General features: G+C 43.0%; 1 protein-coding gene across 6 annotated transcripts in view; it reads left to right on the top strand.

The window, feature by feature from the left end:
- LOC106563447 (latent-transforming growth factor beta-binding protein 3) overlaps nucleotides 1-16,938 on the top strand; it is a 46,767-nt gene extending 29,829 nt beyond the window's left edge. Inside the window, exons 3-29 of one of the 6 annotated variants that reach the window (XM_014129030.2) lie at nucleotides 705-868; nucleotides 982-1,087; nucleotides 2,811-2,900; nucleotides 3,100-3,216; nucleotides 4,599-4,760; nucleotides 4,888-5,004; nucleotides 5,274-5,287; nucleotides 5,695-5,755; nucleotides 5,911-5,997; nucleotides 6,142-6,267; nucleotides 6,453-6,584; nucleotides 6,692-6,820; nucleotides 7,258-7,377; nucleotides 9,200-9,322; nucleotides 9,505-9,627; nucleotides 9,784-9,903; nucleotides 10,583-10,711; nucleotides 10,815-10,985; nucleotides 11,493-11,576; nucleotides 11,711-11,839; nucleotides 12,231-12,368; nucleotides 12,491-12,631; nucleotides 13,785-13,913; nucleotides 14,893-15,054; nucleotides 15,195-15,284; nucleotides 15,455-15,586; nucleotides 15,841-16,938. In XM_014129030.2, coding sequence (XP_013984505.2) covers nucleotides 705-868; nucleotides 982-1,087; nucleotides 2,811-2,900; nucleotides 3,100-3,216; nucleotides 4,599-4,760; nucleotides 4,888-5,004; nucleotides 5,274-5,287; nucleotides 5,695-5,755; nucleotides 5,911-5,997; nucleotides 6,142-6,267; nucleotides 6,453-6,584; nucleotides 6,692-6,820; nucleotides 7,258-7,377; nucleotides 9,200-9,322; nucleotides 9,505-9,627; nucleotides 9,784-9,903; nucleotides 10,583-10,711; nucleotides 10,815-10,985; nucleotides 11,493-11,576; nucleotides 11,711-11,839; nucleotides 12,231-12,368; nucleotides 12,491-12,631; nucleotides 13,785-13,913; nucleotides 14,893-15,054; nucleotides 15,195-15,284; nucleotides 15,455-15,586; nucleotides 15,841-16,016 — 3,272 coding nt within the window. In that variant the 3' untranslated portion in view covers nucleotides 16,017-16,938. Of the gene's footprint in view, nucleotides 1-704; nucleotides 869-981; nucleotides 1,088-2,810; nucleotides 2,901-3,099; nucleotides 3,217-4,598; nucleotides 4,761-4,887; nucleotides 5,005-5,273; nucleotides 5,288-5,694; nucleotides 5,756-5,910; nucleotides 5,998-6,138; nucleotides 6,268-6,452; nucleotides 6,585-6,691; nucleotides 6,821-7,257; nucleotides 7,378-9,199; nucleotides 9,323-9,504; nucleotides 9,628-9,783; nucleotides 9,904-10,582; nucleotides 10,712-10,814; nucleotides 10,986-11,492; nucleotides 11,577-11,710; nucleotides 11,840-12,230; nucleotides 12,369-12,490; nucleotides 12,632-13,784; nucleotides 13,914-14,892; nucleotides 15,055-15,194; nucleotides 15,285-15,454; nucleotides 15,587-15,840 lie in introns of all 6 variants that reach the window. The other 5 variants (XM_014129031.2, XM_014129029.2, XM_045690055.1 and 2 more) reach the window with 5 other exon arrangements.
- Nucleotides 16,939-17,788: the final 850 nt, after the last annotated feature.

Raw genomic sequence — 17,788 nt, 5'->3', positions numbered from 1 at the left:
AATGAGCATTCTGCGCTGTACTCTTGCAGTCATCTTTGCAGGACAGCCACTCCTAGGGAGAGTAGCAACAGTGCTTAACTTTCTCCATTTATAGACAATTTGTCTTACTGTGGACACCATGTGCTTCAGTGTAGCAGTACCCCTCTCCCTGAGATACTTTTGTAACCTTTTCCAGCTTTATGCAAGTCATCAGTTCGTCATCTTGGGTCTTCTGAGATCTCTTTTGTTCGAGGCATGGTTCACATCAGGCAATGCTTCTTGTGAATAGCAAACTCAAATTTTGTGAGTGTTTTTTATAGGGTAAGGCAGCTCTAAGCAAGATCTCCAATCTCGTCTCAATGATTGGACTCCAGGTTAGCTGACTCCTGACTCCAATTAGCTTTTGGAGAAGTCATTAGCCTAGGGGTTCACATACTTTTTCCAACCTACACTGTGAATGTTTAAATGATGTATTCAATATAGACAAGAAAAATACAATAACTTGTGTGTTATAAGTTTAAGCAGACTGTGCTTGTCTGTTGTTGTGACTTAGATGAAGATCAGATCAAATTTTATGATCAATTTATGCAGAAATCCAGATAATTCCAAAGGGTTCATATACTTTTTCTTGCCACTGTAGAAGTTTATTTTGGGTGACATTATACAGAACTGTAGTCATATTCATGTGTTTCTCCCCCCCCCTCACTATCGCTCTCTCTTTTCAGTGCAGTTTAATGTGCGTGTCCACCATACACACGACACATCCGTTATCATCCGTCCTCTCGACCAATCTAATTCCAAGCCCCCTCATAAAACTGTGACACGTTTGACACCTCAAACGCACAAACCCAGGGGGCGGTGCTTCCAGGAGACCACGCCCAAACAGGCTGTGAGTTACACCGCCCATCAACACAGTGATTATCACTTCACATTCAATAAATGTATAGTGTTTTTTTCAAACGCCATTTTGTGCATTTCCCTCTTTCACACCATGTGCTTCAGTGTAGCAGTACCCCTCTTCCTGTACTGACCAATCAGGAGGACTGCTGTGGAAGTGTGGGTAACTCCTGGGGACAAAACAAATGTTATAAATGTCCCAAGCTACCATGTGAGTACCAAATGCCTCAGAATGTGTGTGTGTGTGTGTGTGTGTGTGTGTGTGTGTGTGTGTGTGTGTGTGTGTGTGTGTGTGTGTGTGTGTGTGTGTGTGTGTGTGTGTGTGTGTGTGTGTGTGTGTGTGTGTGTGTGCGCGCGTACGTGTGTGCATCCTTTCTGAAATACTGGTGATCTGCCATTCTTTCATTTGTGATCTTCTGTCCTCCATCTCTAACTGTATATCTGTCATGTATCTTGATTATTATCTGTCAATGTGTGATAACTGACTTTCCATTGTTTATAATCTGACTCCTTGGCAGATCTGGATCTCTGTGCTGTTATAGGCATTAAGTCATTTGTTTACGGAGCAAAAAACGTCAAGCGTCCCCGCAAATCATTAATTCCCAGCTCATGTAATTTTTTTCCTGCGTTAACACAATAAATGTATGTGTATGTCTGTGTTTTTACGTGTGTGTGTGTGTGTGTGTGTGTGTGTGTATTTGTGTGTATTTGTGTGTATGAGCTCAAGTGAGAGAGAGAGAGAGAGAGAGAGAGAGAGAGAGAGAGAGAGAGAGAAGTACCCTGCAGTTACGTGTCTTCCCATGTGCCAGGCCAGTGGAATACTGTCATCAAATTTCCGAAGATTGAATTTCAAGCTGCGCCCCACGAAAATCTTGTCCACTTCATTTTTCTATTACTCCATTCCTCAGTTGTGAGTCAGACAAAGAAACCTTTGTAAGAAAAGGATAGTTCTGATTATTCTTTAAATTTGGGACAGCGGGATCCCTGTCTGGCATGCTTCTCGTCTATTTTCTAGTAACGTTGTAGGAACGTTGTATGACAGCTTCTGTGAATGAACAGACAAAAGGGACAAGCGGAAAATATGATTCTGGGCCTTTCTTGTGAAGCATTGAACTTTTTTAAAGTTGTACTTTTCTTTCAATCTATTTTTGAAAGGTATTCTGGGGGAAATGTTCCCACAGTTTTCTTGACATATTTCTGCCTGGTGGAAAATGCACTCACCAATCACTGTTTTCTATATTTTTCTATCTTCATTTGATTCTTTGTGTTTAATCTCTATTTCCCAGATGAGTTTGGTGTGGTTGTTTTCCTCCTCTTTTGTTTTCCTCCTCGTAGTACTCATTGGTTCTCTTGCTCAGACTTGGATTCCCAGAATCCAGAGGAGGCTGGTGGGAGGAGCTATAGGAGGACGGGCTCATTGTAGTGGCTCAAATTGAATAAATGGAACGAGAGCAAACACATCAAACATATGGAAACCACATTTATTCCATTCCAGCCATTACAATTAGCCTGTCCTCCTATAGCTCCTCCCACCAGCCTCCTCTGCCGTAATCTCTCAAACCCAGGCTCTGATCAATCATTTGTCCCATGGAATTACACACACTTACTGTCATTCTGCCTATGTTGACAGTATGTCCAGACAAAACAAGGAACAGCTGAATGAGCTAGCTGCTTAGTGTATGACTAACTGGAAAAAATGATCTCAGACCCTACTCCTATTATAAACAGAGTAGGAGAGTTCTGACGTAGGAGGATGCCATTACTGGATTAGTCTTTGTTCTCAGATTCTCAAACATTTCTAGAATGTTCTACCCAGTGTTTGATGAATAGTATTTATTTTTGTTGATGAGCTGTGTGTAGTGTGTCCCCTTCCCCTCGCATTCCTACATTTTGTCCCCCCTTTTTTCACCCCCCATTCCCTGCTTTACCCTCAGATGCTGGAGTGAAGCTGCAGACCATCATAGAGGACTATGGTTCCACCTGCCCTCTGGGCTACAAGAGACTCAACAGCACCCACTGTCAAGGTAACATGAACCAAGTTTTGTTTGGTACACATTTGGTATGGGTGTAAATCTTTGCCCATGTCCTACAGCTACTGCTTCTCTGACAAGCCAATCCTCACTTTCTCTTTCACTCTCTCTTCCCTCACTCTGTTCCCCACTCTCTCTCTCCCCCCACACTCTCTCTCCCCCACTCTCTTTTTCTTTGCCACTCACCTTTAAGACATCAACGAGTGCACCATGCAGGGGGTGTGTCAGAACGGGGACTGCCTGAATACCCAGGGTAGTTTCCTGTGTGCCTGTAAGCCTGGCTTCACCCTGGACAGGACCAGATGTGTGGGTGAGACTCAGAACCTTTTCCAGACAGACCTGGGCCCAGATTCACAAAACACTTCTTATGCAAAACCTTAAGAAGCTTCTTAAGAAAAAAAAAGAAGTTCATAAGTGCAATTCCTCCAACATTTCTTAATAATTCATGATTTTCTGATGAACTCTCAAATATCCGCTTTAGCTTGTATCAGGAATCAAGGTAAGACTCAGATACAGACTGTTGAATTAACAATGTTTATTATATCAACAGGGGCAGGCAACGACAGGTCAAGGCAGGCAGGGGTTGATAATCCAGAGTATAGGGGCAAAGGTACAGGACGGCAGGCGGGCTCAGGGTCAGGACAGGCAGAGTAGTCGGGCAGGGGGCTCAGAGATAGGACAGGCAAGGGTCAAAACCAGGGTGGCGAGAAAAGAGAGACTGGGACAAAGCAGGAGCTGAGAAAAATGCGTGTTGACTTGACAAAAAAAAAACGAACTGGCAACAGACAAACAGAGAACACAGGTATAAATACACAGGGGATAATGGGGAAGATGGGCGACACCTGGAGGAGGGTGGAGACAATCACAAGGACAGGTGAAACAGATCAGGGTGTGACAGCTAGCTATCTAGCTAGCAATGGCAATCACGTTAGCATATTTCGTACAGAGATTATTGTTCTAAAACATGTTCTTGGGTTTAAAATGTTCAGATTAAGTTAAATAAACATGTTCGGTTGCCTTGATTAGCATATTCTTTCACTGCCCTGAGTTTAAGACAATGGTTTAGTTATCTTGGAATTAATAACTTTTTCAAGAACAAATTCAATAACTTTATTTTGAAGAATCTAACTTTTTAACTTTTTGCGTAAGGAGAAACATAAGAAATAATGCAAGAACATTTCCAAGAACCTTTAAGAGGAACAGCAACTTTGTTTAACTTTCTTCATAAGTCTATAGTTAAGGAAAAAAACATTTTCTTAAGGTTTTGTGAATCTGTGCCCTGCTCTACACACTCTGCATTCACTCAGCACAGACATATTGTTTTCAGTAGCAGCAGCACTATTCACTTTATTCTCCTGTCTCCTCTCCTCCCATCTGGGGCTGGTTTAGAGACTGAAGTGTTAAATTGGGTTTTTTATTTGTTGGCAATCGAGGGGCTGAAATGTGTTTCACATCCACAAAGCTGTCACCAAAGCAGACAGCTTAGCTTTGATGTCCCAATATTTTGCGTGCTGTTTTTACACATCCATTATTTCCATGATTTAAAATGCCACTCATCTGAAATGATAGAAATTTCATATGATTTTCCTCTCTATAAATAGCACTACACCGATTTACCTCTTTTGTCAGCCTAAAGTCTTAGCTCAGACCTCTGTTGGGTTTTGCTCTGTTCTGATTGGTCCTGGCTGTCAGAGTCGCCGTCTCCGGTGGAGCAGGCTCAGTGTTTCCTCATGGCAACGGATGTGGGTCGCTGTGAGCACGCCCTACCCACGCGCCTGTCCCAGGAGATGTGCTGCTGCACCGTGGGCAAGGCATGGGGCTCCAGCTGTGAGAGGTGTCCCCAAGATGGCACAGGTCAGTAGAATGCAAGAGGAGGAGAGCGGGGTACATTTTCCAATATTTGACAGGTGATATGCTGTATGATTAGTGCTCATCTGATCCCCTGTTTTTCCTTCTCTGTCCTCTCTCCCTGGTCCCCCAGCCTCCTTCAGCAAGATCTGTCCAGCAGGGAAGGGCTACTTCCTCCATAGTGTCCGGGAGACGGTGGCGTTCCCTCCTCAGATCCACACCAGCCTGAAGCAGGAGCACAAGCAGGAGGGTGAGTATGTCACCGTGGCTTTCCCAAGATGTAGATGAAGGCTTGGCATGATTACCTTTGTCTGCCTGCCAACAGATGTACTACGATCTGGAGTCTCTTAGTCACTTAGAAAGATGATATTGCTAAGCTTGTGAGAGCATTCTGTCAGGTTATTGGGGATGCCTTCATATTATTGTTATTTAATAGTTCCTAAAATATATAATCTGTGAATTACAATACGTAATTATTCTGCATTTTGACCTGTTTTTCTCTGTGTGTTCTCTTTTCAGAAGTCAAGCCCCCGGTAAGAATCTATTTTCCTTTAGACACCAGTCATTGTGTGAGAGACTGTGTGTGTGCAGCTCCTCTTACATTTAACATTTTAGAATTTTTTTGTTGTTTGGCAGACGTTATTTTCCAGAGCACTTACAGTAGTGAGTGCATATATTTTCGCAGGGGTGCAAGTTTGGTTTTAGAAGTGGTGGGGGGGTAGCATATTTTTATTTTTATCCAGTTGGATAAACACTCCAAACAGCCTACTCGACCGCTCTGAGGCTTCCGCATGGTCCTAAAGCACATCGTTGCCTCGTTTTGTATCACATTCCAGTGATAAAACTGGAGGGAACAAAAATGCAATTTTAGAATGTCCCTAGTGAAAGTTGTGCCCCTGCATTTTCATACTGGCCTGTGTCTCTATGTCCTGTCCTGTAGGAGGAGCCTCCAGAGACGACCACACCCATGCAGCTCTCCACCCACGCCCCCCGCGGCCCTGGTACACCCACTCATTCCTTTATTCTTTATTTCACTTGAATTCATCCAGAAAGTCCTTTTGAGGTCAAGAGAAACCTTTACTAGGAAAGCCTGATGATATTCAGGGAGACATGGGGCATTGAGTGGGTCTGTGTGTTTCTCTGGTTGATCCTACAGAGATCATCACCAAGCCCACCCCTCCACCCATCATCAGGTTGAACCCAGACAGTGACCCCCTGGAGGTGGCACAGACGCAGGTCTCACGTGAGTTCCACTACACAGTCCAATCAAAACGACCATCTCATGTTCACATTAAGAGCTGCAACGTTGTCGTCTCCATGATGGGATGTACAGTCCAGAGATTAACCGTCTTATGTAGATTGCTGTGTGCCCCCCTCCCCACAGCAGAGACAGACGAGTGCAGGCTGAACAGGAACCTTTGTGGCCATGGGGAGTGTGTCAACGTGCACACTGGCTACAAGTGTGAGTGCTACGCTGGTTACCGGCTCCACCCTCAGAGGAACGCCTGTGTGGGTAAGTCAAGGGACTGACAGAGACATGTCCAAAAGAATGGGAGGTATTTACTGGGCAAAATATTTTGACCAGAGCCATATAACGAACCATATATCAGAACAGTTTCATTGAACTTCCGAGTCAATTCTCAAATGGAGTTATAACCTCCCAATTCCCTAAACCTCCAAGTTACCCCTCTCTACCAGATGATGATGAGTGTGATGCTGAGCCATGTGGCCATGGAAGAGGCATCTGCATTAACACAGAAGGCTCCTACCGCTGCCGTTGTCTCCATGGCTACAAGCTCTTGGTGTATCATGGGAAAGTCAGATGTGTAGGTGAGTGGTGTGTGGGTTTATATGTTTTCTTTTCTCTGTTTCTCCCTGTTTTGTCTTTACGTTGTCACTTGTGATTTCTCATGAGTGTGTTTTGGACGTATCTTTAGATGTGAATGAGTGCTCCAAGCCGGACATCTGTGGGCAGGGGGGTCAGTGTGTTAACCTGCCAGGGTCTTACAAGTGTGATTGTCACAAAGGCTTCAGGAGCAAGTCCCAACGCCAGCCAGCCTGTGAAGGTATGACCTGCTGCTGTCCTGGTTTCTCTATTCATAGGGTGCATGTTTGTCTCTACATTTCTGTGTGTTCTATGTGTAAGTACACTGAGTATATAAACATTAAGAATGCTCATTCCATGACATAGACTGACCAGGTGAATCCAGGTGAAAGCTATGATCCTTTATTGATGTCAGTTAAATCCACTTCAATCAGTGTAGATGAAGGGGAGGAGACAGGTAAAATAAGGATTTTTAAGCCTTTGTTCAGTGTCCCTGTGGAACGCTTTTTACACCTTGTAGTTCATGCCCCGACGAATTGAGGCTGTTCTGTGGCCATAAAGGCCGGTGGGGGGGGTCCTAATGTTTTCTACACTCAATGTATGTGTGTCTGCATTGGTTTAATAATGCTCTTGTGTTTATGAATGGCTGTGTTTGTCTGGTGTATTCTCTTGTCTCAGATATAAATGAGTGTCTGGACCCCAGCAGCTGTCCCAATGAGCAGTGTGAGAACACTCCAGGCTCATATGAGTGTGTTCCCTGTTTCTCTGGTCACCAGGCCCAGGGTGGGGTCTGCTACGGTGAGACCTACGTCTTCATACACATGGATAAACACATACTAAAGAGAACACACACACCAATCAACTCCCTTCGTTACCTTTAACTGTCTATCTCGCTGTTGTTCTAAGGTTTCTAACTGACATTACGTTTGGTGATGTATTGCCACCTAGTGGCCATGTCACCGTAGTCAGCGTTACTGAATGGTGAATAGGATAGTCTTATGGAAAAACTATGAAGGCCAGTCAAATCAGAAAGTAGAATATTGATTCTGAACATTTAATATGTTAATCTTCCCCAGTGTTTTTTGTCTGAACCATGACATGGAAGGTATTCACTATTCAGAGCTGTGTGATGTAGAGAATGGACTTGATCAGTCAAACACTAGATGACTGGTAGGGATCGCTGTGCTGAAGCCACCGTGCCCCCATCTTGATACCCCCACCTTTGTAAAAAATATTTTGGAAGCTATATAAATGCATGCATTAATGTCTACATTCGTTTTTTTTCACGTTTCTTATATTACAGACACCTTAATGCATACGTTTAAATTATATTATGTGAGCTAAACATAAAAATACAAAATGAAAAAAATAAATAAAGCATTTCCTACATTTTCATATCTTTTTTAGATGACTAATGTTACTGTCCCCACTACAACAACCAAAATACTAAAGTACATGTCATTTTGTCCTTGAAACATTTACCGTAAGTTCCGGACTATAAGCCGCAACTTTTTTTCCCACGCTTTGAACCTCACGGCTTAAACAATGACGTGGCTAATATATGGATTTTTCTCGCTTTAAATTTTTTTTGAAAGGAGATGACTTCAGTGGTTTAAGTGCACAGGAGGAGGAAGATAGTGACCAATGACTTTCTTGGTAGGCTACTGTTTACTGCTAATTGAATTTTTTTGGTTACAAGCCGTGTTTCGTTAAAGCCTATTTATTTTTGTTACAAGCTGTGTTTCGTTAAAGCCTATTTATTTTTGTTACAAGCCGTGTTTCGTTAAAGCCTATTTATTTTTGTTACAAGCCGTGTTTCGTTAAAGCCTGTGTAAAGTTAATTTGTTTCAATGTACCGGTAGGCACCTGCGGCTTATAGACATGTGCGGCTTATTTATGTTCAAAATAAAAAAAAATGTTTAATTCAGTGGGTGCGGCTTATATTCAGGTGCGCTCAATAGTCCGGAAATTACGGTAATTGAAATACTGTAGAATTCCATGAATTCCTGTGGAGGACTGCTCCCCTGCGGAGTGTCAATATGGATGACCGATGGCTTCAAAGTCTCTCAATGATGAGTACATAGCATCAATAATCTAGGGTTTATATACAATAAGTATACCAAGCATTAGAAACACCTTCCTAATATTGAGTTTCATCCCCCCCTTTTGCCCTCAGAACAGCCTCAATTCGTCAGTGCATGGACTCAACAAGATGTCAAAAGCATTTCACAGGGATGTTGGCCCATGTTGACTCCAAGGATTCTCACAGTTGTGTTAAGTTGTCTGATGTCCTTTTGGTGGTGGATCATTCTTGATACACACAGGAAACTGTTGAGCGTGAAAAAGCCAGCAGCGTTGCAGTTCTTGACACAAACCGGTGCGCCTGGCACCTACTACCATACCCTGTTCAAAGGCACTTAAATCTTTTGTCTTGCCCATTCACCCTCTGAATGGCACACATACACAGTCCATGTCTCAATTGTATCAAGACTTAAAAATATTTTTTTTACCTGTCTCCTCCCCTTCAGCTATATTGATTTAAGTGGATTTAACGAGACACATCAATGTGTTGTATTCTCAGTGTAAATCATTGCCTGCAACCCCTCTACCTTTCCACTAGATGTCAATGAGTGCCAGAAGCGTGGGGTGTGTCCCAACGGGCGCTGTGAGAACCTGCCAGGAACCTACCGCTGTCTCTGTAATGAAGGCTTCCTCTCTGCTGCAGACAGCAAAGGCTGCAGAGGTCAGTGTACTCATTAACATTGAATAGAATATCTCTTAGTTCTACACACACACCATTACATGCTTGCAGACTTGCAGTGGTATAGTGTTTACCAGTATTTCTTCATAATATTGAACAAAGAAAACCAATGGCTGTACAGGTTTTATTGACAGACTGCATGTGTCTCCTTCTCTCCCCTCCAGACATTGACGAGTGTGAGGATGAAAGACTGTGTGCCAACGGGCGCTGTGTCAACACAGAAGGCTCATTCCAGTGCCAGTGCTACCCAGGATACCAGCGCACTCAGGAGGGCAGCCATTGTGAAGGCAGGAACTACTTCCTAGTAATCACATCACTATAGCTTCATGGACATGTTAACAATGTTTTTACACTACTAGTGAAGTATGAGTAACATGTCCACTGTATAGAGCTGGTGATCAAACACACAGTTGCCGTTTGGTTGTGGTCTTTTCCTCCCTCAGATATAAATGAATGTGAGCGTCCCTCTAACTGCCAGAGGGGGCGCTGTATCAACAGCATGGGCTCCTACCGCTGTGAATGTCAGAAGGGCTACATGCTTGTCGGAGGGAGGCGGTGCCAAGGTCAGTCTGTCTCCACCCTCTCTATGAGTTTGGCATTTCAGGGAAATAAAATGTATATTGTCAACCAACTTGGCAGTGGAGCTCTGTAATTATTTGAAAGTGTCATAAGTCAAGCTTAAAGGTCCAATGCAGTCGTTTTTATTTCAATATCAAATCATTTCTGGGTAACAATTAAGTACCTTACTGTGATTGTTTTAAATTAAAATGTTAAAAAATAAACCAAATTAGCTTCTTGAGAGCAATTTCTCAAGCAATAATTTTGAGAGTGGTTTAAGTGGGGAGGGGAAAACTGGCATTTAGCTGTTATTAGCAGAGAGGTTTTGGACATCACTTTCATATTGGTCTATTAACTAATTTACTGCATGGTGATGTCACCATGGAATGCCAAAAGTCCCTCCCACCAAAACAGGCTGATATTTCATGCAGTCTTTTCAAACAGCTCTTACACTAAAAGGGCATTATCATAATTTTCACAATTTCACAGTATTATTCGAACCTACTATTGTGAAAATATATATAAAACACAGAAAAATTATGTTTTTGACTGCACTGGGCCTTTAATGGAAGTCATGATGATAGTAACACATTCTCCTTTTCTCTCTCTCTCTCTCTCTCTCTCTCTCTCTCTCTCTCTCTCTCTCTCTCTATCTATCTCTCTCCCTTCCACCCACCCACCCAGACATAGATGAGTGTGCGACAGACAGGGGTCTGTGCCAGCCTCATGGTGTGTGTGAGAACAGACAGGGCTCCTATGTGTGTGTGTGCAAAGACGGCTTCATCCTGTCTGAGGACAAGCACAGCTGTGAGGGTAAGATTACTGATCTCCTCTCAGCCATCTCTCTATATAGCTGTATTCTGCATGCACAAACACACACACACCAATCTATTTCCTGTCTTCCCTCTCCATCCAGAGATTGAGGTGGACATGGAGGATAAGAAGGAGTGTTACCTGAACCTGGATGACACAGTGTTCTGTGACAGTGTCCTGGCCACCAACGTCACCAAGCAGGAGTGCTGCTGCTCCATCGGCGTGGGCTGGGGGGACCACTGTGAGATCTACCCATGTCCCGTCTACCACTCATGTACGTACCTCAGGCCCAACAACATCAAATCAAATAAAAAGTACTGGTCACATACACATGTTTAGCAGATGTTATTGCCGGTATAGCGAAATGCTTGTGTTTCTAGCTCCAAGAGTGCAGTAATATCTAACAAGTAATATCTAACAATTTCACAACAATACACACAATACACACAAATCTAAAGTAAAGAAATGGAATTAAGAATATATAAATAAAGAATATATAAATGCATGAATATAAATAAATATATACATACACACACACACAATAGTTTACCAAGCCTATGAGCCATCAAGTGGGCTGGGTATCTGTTCAGTTAATTGCACTGTTCAATGTCTGTCACGACTTCCACCGAAGTCGGCTCCTCTCCTTGTTCGGGCGGCGTTCGGCGATCGTTTTGTGGGTAATTGTTTTATGTTATTGTGGTGTTCATTTACGCGCTTTACTTTTGTTATGTTCCGTGTTTTGAGCGTGTTTTATTTATGTAGTTGTTTTTCCTCCAACCAGCTGAGTTCCATTCCCTGTGTCCAGTGGGTCGAGGTTTCTACCAGGAGGAGGGAGTAACTGGGTACGGCCTGTCTGTCCATATTGGTGAGTAGCTACACAACCTCAGCCCAACCACGGTAGGTTTACTGTTGTCAGATTTACAGCATTCATTTACATGGCAGGATTTGTTTTCAGGAGTTTGTTTGTGTTGATCGTTGCTCCTGTCTCTCTGTGTACAGATATCGATGAGTGTGTGCTCTTCTCCAATGAGATCTGTAAGGAGGGCCGCTGTATGAACACACAGCCTGGCTATGAATGTTACTGCCAACAGGGCTTCTACTACGACAGCAACCTACTGGAGTGCATTGGTAACCACTGAGCCCCACCTCACTCAGGCCTGCACCAAAACATACCGATGTATTATTACACATTATAAACTGGGTGGTTCGAGCCTTGAATGCTGATTGGCTGACAGCCGTGGTATATGAAACTGTATACCACTGGTATGACACAACATTTATTTTTACTGCTCTAATTACATTGGTTACCAGTTTATAATAGCAATAAGGGACTTCAGGAGTTTGTGTTATATAGCCAATATACCACGGCTAAGAGCTATATCCAGGCACTCCACATTGCGTTGTGCCTTAGCTGCTGTATATTCGCCGTATACCACACCCCCTCAGACCTTATTGCTTAATTAATACACATCAGATGATCCCATTTAGTCACAGATCCTGTATGTTAATGTCTCCTCAGATGTGAATGAGTGCCACGATGAGTCTCTGTGTACCAACGGTCAGTGTAAGAACACCAGAGGCTCCTTCTACTGCACCTGTAATTCTCCCTGGACCCCAGATGCTTCCAGTAAGAAGTGTGTCATTCCCACTGTGGCAGGTGAGGTCTGGCTAGAGGCCCTCTACTGTACATGCTGTATCCACACACACAGGGAGGCACAGTACAGGCCAGGCCAGAGAGGAGGATGTGTGTTAAGTCAGCAGTGTTTTTTGTTGCTGCAGGTGTGGATGAGTGCCAGGATCCATTGAACTGTAAGAGTGGCCACTGTGTGGACACCCCTGGGTCCTACTACTGCATCTGCTCTCCCCCCTGGATCCTGGCCACTGACCGCAACAGCTGTGTGACCTTAGAGGAGCAGGCTGGTGAGTGGAGGAGAGGAGACTAAGAGGGGAGGAGGTGGGCTCAGGAATCTCAGGATGGATGATTTGGAGGTGGTGGTGTGAGAGGGGCTGGGTAGTGTAGTTCACAGTGGGTTGGTTCTCAGTGGTGAATCTCTGTGTATCGGCGAGGGAGGATGAATGAGAGAATGTTTTTTTAATGTTAGTTCCAGTCTAACACTACTAATCAGCCAGGCCTGCCCCTCCAGCCTCACACGCTCTTGCATTCACATAACCTCATATCTGTCACATAGATAAGTGGTTCACCAACTGGACACCTGGGGTTCGCAGAGGTACTGCAGGGCGTCCACAGACATTTTTTTTTATTTTTATTTTTAATAAATATAATGTTTTTTAGCTGATTTGCCCAAGGGGTCTGTGGCAGAAGTTTAGAAAGTGCAATAGAAACTAATATTTTGTATCTATAATATACCCTTGGATGCACAACAGGGCCTGGGAGGCTCACAGGGATCCACAGTACTCCATCAATGATCCAGTTTTTTAAATCCAGTTTTTAAATACTTCTTGTATTCCCTAAAAATGTTGTTTTGAACATAAATGCACTGTCATTTAAGCTTTAAAACGGCAAAATTGTCTGTCTGCCCCATGTGGAAATGTGAAGAGTTGGAAATTAGCTTTAAAATATTATCTCCGATGCAAAGAGTGGGGCCTTTAAAATGTTATTTCCCAGGGCCTGAGACTTGGTTAGTCCGGCCATGCACTGCAGCTGTCACAGTAAAACTCTGTGTATGCTATTTTTAACGCACTCCAAAGTCCGAGTTGTGTTCTGCTTTTGTGGGGGGTCCCTGACGAATTTGCTATCACAAAATGGGTCACTGGATCCAAAAAGTTTGTCAACTCCTGACATACTGTAGATAGATGAGAGAGAAATTCAAACACAACCGTGGTCCTATACTATAGCCACTACAGGGCCGTGCTGATTGTGAGGATCCTCAACCCCATCAATAGACACCCAAACACATTGGTGCGTGCTCTCAGGAAGCAGTGTAACATAGTGATCTGCCAGCAGGCCTGTTCAACGTCACATCACATTAAGAGCTGGCCCCAGGCTGGTGTCTGTCCCTCCGTCCGTAGGTTGTGTAACCCATGTCTGTGGTGTCTGTGGTGCCCCTTGCAGATATCAATGAGTGCCAGGACCCCTCGTACTGTAAGAATGGGAGGTGTGTGAACACACCCGGCTCCTTTCACTGTATATGTACCCAGCCCCTCACCTTCAGCGCCGCGCTCAAACAGTGCGTCTATGACGGTGGGTATAACCAATCAGCTCTCAACTCACCTGAGCCTGACCAATCAGTGCTCAGCTCACCTGAGTTTTGGCTTACCTGTACACCTGCCACTCCTGCTACTCTTTTTAACTCCTCCCCCTTTGAGCCCCCGTTCCCCAATACTGACTCCATGCACAGGCTCAGCACCCCCCCTCTTGCTTGTTTCTATAGAAACACACTCAGTTTAGTGAGGGATATCATGAGACTTGAGATGGTCAATGTGATCTCAGTTCTAGAGGTCCAGTGTGATCCTGTTGCACATTTCTCAGTTTCCGTTTATGTGGTTGCCCCGCTAAGCTTGCATAGTCACAGGAAAACACTTCATTACTTCATCCTTCATTGTGTGCATGTGCTTGTGCGTCTGAGACACAGTGAGAGAGTATAAGTCAAATGGGGTAGTATAAGTCACATGGGAGAGTAAAAGGGATATTGCTTGTGGCATTTTCTGCACCTTTTCTCCAAAGCATTGTTTCTCCTTTTAACCAAACCGTTGACTGTTGCGATACATGTGATGCTGTAACACTTGGATACGATGTTGTGACATTACTCTTCCGATTGTGTTACTTTCTTTGCATATTCTTGTTGTAAATTCTCTCAAGTTTGCATTGACAATCCAGCTTTTACTTTATTGTGTCTGTGTGGTTTTTATGGCGCCATCCTTGTGTGTGATGTGTGACTGTAAATGAATGTGCAGAGGAGGGGTCTGGTATTGCACTGAGCCCTACCACCTCAAGCTAGGCCTCATCACTTATTCATATCTACCTGCCAGCTATTAACATGCTGAGTAATGACTTGGTTAATCACAGAGGTCATTATAAGTGGCAAGATCTGGCCTGCTCTATAATGTAGAAGCAAAGATTGGCTTTTTGATTTGATGGAATAATCCTTAATATTCCTCTTTCTCTCTCTCTCTCTTGCTCTCTCGCTCTCTCTCTCTCTTTCTTTCTCTCCCTACCTCAGACCGCACAGCGGCCCATAAGGACGTGTGTTTCCTGCAGGTGGATGAGGATCTGATCTGCAGCCACCCCAGAAATGGCCTGGTGTTCACCTACTCTGAGTGCTGCTGTCACTATGGCCGTGGCTGGGGCCCTGAGTGTAGGACCTGCCCCCAAAGAAACTCAGGTGGGCACCAGCACTCAGTCATTATTTTACAGGTTTTTAGTGTCTAGTCTGCTGGTCATTACAGTTTTAGCCCGTATCAGCATAAATAGTCTAATACTAATAACTTAATTAAGTTGATCTTAATTCTTCCTCTCGTTCAGTGATCTTTAACCGGCTGTGTGACATGCACTTGGAGACAGAGTCTGATGGTGAGGGAGATTTCCTGGCAGCTTTCGCCAACTACAACCCAGGTACTGGTAATGCCTGTAATATATTTTATTATTCTCTGAATTTGCTTATAAAATCACCTCAGAGCACAAACTCAACCATCACACCACTTGAATAATATTTTCTCTCCCTCTCTCCTGTCTCTCTCTTTCTCTCTCTCTCTCTCGCGCTCGCTCTTTCTGTTTTGGCTCAGAAGGCGACAGTTCAGAAGAGGACTCAGATGAGTGTAGTTGTGCCAATGGCCGTTGTGTGCGTTCCTACTTGAGCACTATGTGTGACTGTAACACAGGCTTTAGACTGGACCACTCCCGCACCCGCTGCACAGGTATGTTAACAACCCACATTTTCTACCTGTCTTGTCAATTGGATGCTTATGAATTCTGTGAACAGAAGTGTCTCTGCATAATTTGTAGCTGTTGTCCTTTGTTCAAGTGTTTTGACCGTCAATGCCTGAAATCTAATTTAGAATTTAAAGGAACATCTGGTTGTTGATTTCATATGTAAATAGATGTGCAGGCAGAGATGGCGAGCTCTCTGTTTTGTTTCAAACCTTCTCCCTCTCTCTCTCTCTCTTTTCAGATATTGATGAGTGTGCTGAACCAGGGGTCCGAGTTAATCCATGCAAGAATGCACGCTGTGTCAACAGCATAGGCTCGTTCAAGTGCTACTGCAAAAATGGCTTTGTCCCTGCACGAAGGCCCAACATGTGTGTACCAGGCTCCAAGGCCCAACATATCCATTCCAGGGCTCTATAACAGCTTTATCTCTGTCATACACAAATACGCACATGTAACCCCTCTGTCTTATAAGTTCAGTATTCAGTGTGTGCCTGTCTCTCCTTGAAGTGTCCCTCGAAAACGTTGTGGTGTCTTCAAAGGGCTCATTTGAAATGTACAAACTGTGTTGCTGTTGTTGGCTCCTCCTTCACTGAAATGAGATGCACCATAGGCCTTCAGTTTGGCTCTGAACAACTATTTTTCCCTCATCCCTAGTTTAGCTAATGATTTGGGGGAAAAATACAGACGAAGGTAACATATTCGTTAATTTTGTATGTATTTTTGTAATTATTATTATTTTTTAATATGTTTGCGTCCATTGACTGTTAAACTTGTGTTTTGTTTAGTTGTTGAGTTGTTTCCTTGTTGCATTGATCTTATACATTCATGAATCTTAAGCTCTCCTGCAGTTTGAGGAGGTTTCTCCCTTCCTCCCACTCTCTTCCTGTATGTCTGAATGCCTGTATGAGTAGCAGGCCATTATCCTACATTTTTTATCATCCTCTGTCCTCCTCCATTGTCCAGTTTTGTACAGTATGTAAAGTGGAGATTACTTTGTTGACTGTTAGCTCAGTGCCTATCATGCTCCTGTAATCATCTGTTTTGTGGGATGTTTTGGAAAGAGATTATACTTCATTGTAAAGCCATTAAACACCTTTTAGATTTTTGACATGTGCACATTGAAGCTGACTAAAGGGATAAGAGGTCGTATTCAGACCTAACTGGTGGATTCAGAGGGAATCCTCAGGAGTATGGTAGTAAATCGACCCCAAAGTAAATGGAATGGCATGTTTAGTGACTTCTCTTAACAAAATGTCAGTTTGTTTGTCTATGCATTGTAAGGAATGAAAGAGGCCTTTGAGCGGAAAAATAAATTAACAGCAGAAGTCAACCACCCAAATATGTGTTTGTGAGTGTATTTTTATAAAGCAGGTTTGTTCTTTCTTTGGGATTAGAGGTCTTTCCCGTCCATATCATGTTCTGTCCATGAGAAGGAAATCAACAGAGACTAACACAATACAGAACAGGTTGCTTCATAAATGAATAACATATTAAATGTACACTTAGTGAGACGATTAAGATAAGATCTTCTGGCAAAGAAATTATAATTAAAATATAATCAGTTTTAAATATTCATTGATTGGTGTGAAATTCTCTCTCTATTAAGATCTCTGACTGTGAAACTCTGATACAGAATATATCATCAAACAGGGAATATCTGACAGATGTATTCAACTAGTGAAGAAAGCAGTGGTGTAAAATACTTTAAAGTACTACTGAAGTAGTTTTTTGGGGGTATCTGTACTTTACTATTTACTATTTATTTTTCACAACTTTTACTTCACTACATTCCTAAAGAATATAATGAACTTTTTACTCCATACACTTTCCCTGACACCCAAAAGTTCTGGTTACATTGTTGAATGCTTAGCAGGACAGGAAAATGGTCCAATTCACACACTTATCAAGAGAACATCCCAGGATGACCCCCACTGCCTCTGATCTGACAGACTCACTAAATACACATGCTTCATTTGTAAATTATGTCTGAGTTTTGGCTATCCGTAAAAAAATATATATATTATATAAAAATAGGTGCCGTCTGGTTTGCTTAATATAAGGAATTTGAAGTTATTTATACTTGTACTTTTGATACTTAAGTATATTTTAGATATTAGATTTACTTTTGAAACCAAATACTTTTAGACTTTGACTCAAGTAATATTTTATTGGGTGACTTTTACTTGAGT

This window comes from Salmo salar, chromosome ssa11, assembly GCF_905237065.1.
Source record: "Salmo salar chromosome ssa11, Ssal_v3.1, whole genome shotgun sequence".
Lineage (NCBI taxonomy): Eukaryota > Metazoa > Chordata > Actinopteri > Salmoniformes > Salmonidae > Salmo > Salmo salar.
This window is presented reverse-complemented; position numbering and strand designations above follow the sequence as displayed.